General features: G+C 46.7%; 1 protein-coding gene and 1 pseudogene across 2 annotated transcripts; one reads left to right on the top strand and one right to left on the bottom strand.

Annotated features, from left to right (window-relative positions):
* Positions 1-808: 808 nt before the first annotated feature.
* On the bottom strand, positions 809-881 carry EI90DRAFT_t212 (annotated as a pseudogene). Its single transcript has one exon. The product of its transcript is annotated as a tRNA-OTHER (tRNA).
* Positions 882-1364: 483 nt separating this feature from the next.
* Positions 1365-3465, top strand: EI90DRAFT_3019771 (uncharacterized protein; the record flags this gene model as incomplete). Its single annotated transcript, XM_039057405.1, has 10 exons — positions 1365-1457; positions 1507-1586; positions 1636-1676; positions 1982-2019; positions 2117-2191; positions 2236-2354; positions 2509-2565; positions 2736-2870; positions 3045-3393; positions 3454-3465. 10 exons carry the CDS (start codon positions 1365-1367, stop codon positions 3463-3465), a joined length of 999 nt encoding a protein of 332 aa, XP_038911235.1.
* Between the last annotated feature and the right edge of the window lie 2254 nt (positions 3466-5719).

The following is a 5719-nucleotide window of genomic DNA, read 5'->3' as shown; positions in this document are numbered from 1 at the left end:
TCCGGAACATTCCGGGTCCGACCTCAACCTCGACACCTTCCAGACGAGTATGCAACACTTATGCTCCCGACTCCGGACCTCCACTCCGGAATCCCGTTTGCATCTCTGTCTCTGGAACCTCTGGTCTTTGCTCCAACCTTGGACTTTGACCCCACCTCCACTTATACCCATTGTATTGGTTAGCTCATTCCATTTAATTACGTTTGCCAATATTCCGGAGTTTAACTTCTAAGTTCGGACTTTCCGGACTTATGTCAGACCTTGCAACTATTGCATTGTCCTATTCAATTCCGCTATTCTCCCTCATTCCTATTTGGGCTGCTGCTTCCTTTCTATTCACTCAGCTAGCCATTCCCCACTCCCATCCTCCTTCCTTCCTCCTTGGGCCTTGGCCCTTCACTCCTCCTTTGGGAAACACCATTGAGTCAAACCCTTGACCCTCGGTGTTGTTCCTCTTTCCAGCTCCCTTTGTCTCCTTTCAGAGTACCCTTGCTCCTTTTGATTCCGGACTGCTCCTTATATACAATGTACATAGTAACTTGTAACCTCAGTCCAAAATCGACCTGAAATGCCCCCAAGAGACTTTCCCTCTGCTAGATCCGAAATTAGGGACCCCTAGGACAACCAGCAATGGCACAGCCTCTGCCCGAGTCGCTGAGGCCAAGGTCCTTCCACACTAAGTCTCCGATTCCACTCCGGAGTCATCTGAATCCACCAGTTCTAACAAAATGGAAAGAAGCAGTAGTCCAAATAAGGGTGAGGGAGAAGTTGGAATTTTGCATGTGGTCTTTTAGGGAAACCTAAAAGTTGGACATACTGGGAATCAAACTCCAGTCTTTGGATTGTGAACTCAGCATGCACTGCCATTACACCATACACCCCATTAGGCTGAGGTGGTTATTTCAACAGAAGTGAGAAGTTGTCATATCCATCCTCTGCCACCACCTTCTGTCACCTCCAGCCACCCCCACTCTGCTCACACCAACCTCAGAGCCCCCGAATTCCACCTTGCCCCTGATGGTCACCACCCCCCCATTTTGATATATTACTTATGCCTCCCTAAGTACAGAACCCTGAAGGCCTCCAGACAGGTCTGACACCTGCAAGCACACCCCCACCTCTGCTGGGCCATTTATTTGCTTGCCCTGAAAGTCCAGGGAATTGTCTTTCTATCTGCTCGCTGATGTTCTTCTCTTTCAAGCTGTATACTGAGGTGATCAGGATCCACCTGGCACAGCTCAAAGTGCTGGTGCACCCCATACCCATAACATCAGCATCTGAGTCACAACTCAGCCTGTTTCAGCCCATTAAGTGTGGCCATATTCTGACATGGTCATCCCTCAAAGAATCAAACACTATCTACCATGAAGGGACACTTTGTCAGGCAAGACAGGATCGGATTCAGCAGCATTCTTCAGTCCAGGATGTCCAATACCTGGGGGTTTCTCCCCAATGAGGTGAGTGGATGCTGTCCCTTGTTTCCTTTTTTAATCACGTCTTTTCCAGTTCCTGCATCCACAATACCTGTGGGCAAAAAATTCAAAGATCACCTTGGCCATGTCCAAGATATGGGGGCTTTTGCCCTGGTATGTCTTTCCATTGCATTATTGTTACCACTTCACCTAGACGCTACAGGTTGTCTACATCATCTTGGGGGGGTGAAACTAGAAAGCATGGTAAAGCAGATGGAAAAACATGGGGGAAGCTGGAAGGCTGAGGACATGGACTTGTACTGCTTTTCAAGAGATGCAGAGGAGCTATTACAGTTGTTCCAAAGCTATGGGCATATTTCAGCCATCCACCAAAATGTTTGCAAAGATCTGGGTGGACTATTAACAAATTATTATGACATGAGAATTATCAACTGATCTGTTGGCCATAGATCCATGCTTGAATTGACCCTGTCAATGCCTACATGATGGACATTACCCAACTCAACTACTTTGATGCATCTATGCACTATTTGATGCAATTCTTCAAGATCCTTTGCTTGCTGTGGAGCTGGGGACTGAAGTGGAGGTATGTAGCCATGATATACTTGTTGGATGGATGCCAGGCTCACATGATGAACAGTTCACAAATGTCATGTTTAGTGAATTATTACCATGCTTTAAAGCACTGGAAAATTGAATGGGATCATGTGGATTCAAGCCCATCCCCTCATGCACCAATTCTTCTTCACCACTACCTGGTGGGTTCTTTGAGCATGGATCAACATATGATGTATGTGCCAAGACCAAGGCATGCATCTGTGAGGCCAAGGAAAAGGTCCCTGATGATGACCCCTCTCTGGACCCTCCAGAGCCTGGGAATCATAATGGCTTTTTGGGTGATGCACCATTCAATATCTCATGGTCTGATGAGTGCCCTGAATAGTGCACATCCATCACCACTTTCCTGTGCTGGTATGACAACAACTTCACTCATGTCAATCTTGTCAAATTCTGCAAGGGCAAGGATGCTGTTGATCATGTGATGGCATGATACCCACAGATTTCTCTTACCCAGGTTGATGCAGGACCAACTCACCTGCACTGTAACTCCGCAAAATGGTGCCTATCATGGGTGAGCTATGGGCTACATAATGGTCTCTGCCATCACCCCCTCTTGAAGAGAGACACCATCACTTCTGCATTGCACTTGAAGGTCAGAGATGCATTGTCAATTTATGCACCAAGCCCACCTGATTTCCAACTTGTCATCCCAACCTGTTTTTGAAAATCATTGACTGTCAGGGCAACCACACCTGACCATACAACCCCAGAACCACCTTCCCTGACTTCCCCCACTTCCCTCATCTTCCCATCTTTACATACCTCTCACAACTACAGCCTGCATATGAACCCACAGGAAAAATCACATGGGTCAAGGTGAGCAACTTGCCTTAACCCATGTGACACCTTTTCTGAATCATGGGAACATGCTTGGCTTCTACCCATAGTCACATTATGACCTGTACAGTACATTTCCCTTTTATAGCAGCCAAGTGGGGAATAGGGAAACTTACCCTTCTTCTCAACTCAATCCCCACTTAGTCCCTTCAGTGAGTTTGAGGAGCTGAGGACAGGGTCTAGCACCCAGGCACCTGGAACATTGCACACACCTAGCCCTGAGGCTGGGCTGTCCTTGAGTGAGGACCAAGCCCTGACATTGACATACTTCAATCAACCTGAAGCCTTTGTCCATGCCCTTGAGGGCGAATTGGATTCAAGTGGTGAGGATCCTGAGGGAGGATCTGCAGCACAGGTTTATCATGCCACACATGTTCAACACTGCCAACAACTTGATGGGCTAAGGAAAGCCTTTGAAGGAGTAACATTTATTCACAAGGGAGGGAAAGTAGATGGCCCAATTGATTCCAGTATCATAACAGCATGGAATGCATTTGAGCAGGTAAGGAATGTATATCAAATTTCCTGAATGATAATTGACCATTGTGATTTGTTCACTTAGCACCTTCACTGATTCTCAGTCATAGCCTCAGTGGCAAAGGCAAAAGCAGTGCAAGATGCTGAAGGCTCTGCTGGAGAACTCCAATTATTTGAGGAGGATATTCACCCATTGGGTGGAAAGCCAACCTCAAAATTCACATTCAAGAGTAGTTGTCAGGGCATGGCCCTCAACCTGACCACCCTCTCCCCATATTCCCATTCCCCCTATCCTTCCCCCTACTGTTTCACACAATGATGTTGTAGGCAGGATAACCTACTATACTCTACACCACCAGTATTTTCACGGTTTACATTCATTAAGGGTTCCTTGCATGCAAAGATCACCTACCAATGCCCATGGTGCATAAAAACAATTTATAATGGAGTACAATTGCACATAATGCACTGGTACTGAATTGGTTCAGCCCAAAAACTACACTTGGTGCTACTTGCCACCAAGTGACAATCAAGGGCTCAAAAAAATAGAGAAAGATGATAAACATGGATTCCCTGAATTTCATCCAGATTGACCCAACCATTGTGGAGCAATGGTGGTGATGATTTCTCATCTTACCATGAGGTTCTGCACAATGTCAAAAGGCATGTGAGGGTAGCAGTGTTGAAAGTCCCATGTGGTGGAGCCAAGATCTGTACTTCAGGAGATCATGACACTGGTTTTTGGCCCAAAATGGAAATCACAAGCTGTACCAAAGTAAACAAACAACCAAAATGCACTCTGGAGTGCTCAGAAAAATTCAGAAAAATCACAAAGGATGTGTATGAAGATTCAATTGACATGGGGACTCTTGCAGACACTTTCTGGGACATCTAACCCTGCACACAGGCCAATTTCACAATTCTCATGCCCACCACTTGGTCAAAACTCAACCATTTGGAACAAATTTGGTATTGGGAGAAAGCTACGAACCCAGGTAATGGAATGGAGAGGTTGGGAAGGGATGCTATGGGTAGGAAGAGATGGATGAGTGTGGTGTGATGATGGAAATTGGTGGAGGACAGCAATTATTAGTGGATATGGCCAGCTTATCACTCCTGTTTTTCTTTTATTGACCTTCCACATCAGCTGTTGGACTTATCGGCTGTACATAACTGTCCACATGGTGCCCATAACAACAATCATTCATTTTATATTTTCCTTTCATTTATTATTGCCATTCCATGTGTTTAAAAGCCCTGTACACATAGGAATGGAAAGTGTTAGAATGCGGGGATTCGGACGACTCCGGAATGGAATCGGAGACTTATCATGGAAGGACCTTGGCCTCAGCGACTCATGTGGAGCGCTGTGCCATTGCTGGTTGTCCTAGGGGTCCCTAATTTCGGATCTAGCAGAGGGAAAGTCTCTTGGGGGGAATTCAAGTTGATTTCGGACTGAGGTTACAAGTTACTAGGTACATTGTATATAAGGAGGGGTCCGGAATCAAAAGGAACAAGGGTAGGACGAAAGGAGACAAAGGGAGATGGAAAGAGGAACAACACCGAGGGTCAAGTGTTTGACTCAATGGTGTTTCCCAAAGGAGGAATGAAGGGCCAGGGCCCAAGGAGGAAGGAAGGAGGATGGGAGTGGGGAATGGCTAGCTGACTGAATAGAAAGGAAGCAGCAGCCCAAATAGGAATGAGGGAGAATAGCGGAATTGAAATGGACAATGCAATAGTTGCAAGGTCCGGAGTAAGTCCGGAAAGTCCGAACTCGGAGGTTAAACTCCGGAATATTGGCAAACATAATTAAATGGAATGAGCTAACCAATACAATGGGTATAAGTGGAGGTGGGGTCAAAGTCCGAGGTCGGAGCTAAGACCGGAGGTTCCGGAGACAGAGACGCAAACGGGATTCCGGAGCGGAGGTCCGGAGTCGGGAGCATAGGTGTTGCGTACTCGTCTGGAAGGTGTCGAGGTTGGGGTCGGACCCGGAATGTTCCGGAGTCGGACCGAAGGTGGTGTCCAAGCCGGAGGTGGGATAACCTCTTGGGAGTCGGCAAGGAGAAGGTGACGGAAGGGAAGTAGGGCTCCGGAAGTCGGAGTTCGGAGTTCCGGGAGCCCGGAGCAGAGGTTGGGATTGTATGGATATGACAGAAAGACGACCTCCCTTTTGACTACAAAAGAGACTGTAGTGCTGAGAGATCCAAGCAGAAAAGTAACCCTAAGCTTAACTCCTTGAACATTATAAGGGATCCCTGACAATTGTCCAAGATGGACTGTATGTAATTCTTAAAGAGTTTTTGTGATTGTTCTTGTTTTGTTAGCACCCAGACCAAACCTAGGATGAG

Source organism: Cantharellus anzutake (genome assembly GCF_015039405.1).
Source record: "Cantharellus anzutake strain C23 chromosome Unknown EI90scaffold_64, whole genome shotgun sequence".
Classification (NCBI taxonomy): domain Eukaryota; kingdom Fungi; phylum Basidiomycota; class Agaricomycetes; order Cantharellales; family Hydnaceae; genus Cantharellus; species Cantharellus anzutake.
This window is presented reverse-complemented; position numbering and strand designations above follow the sequence as displayed.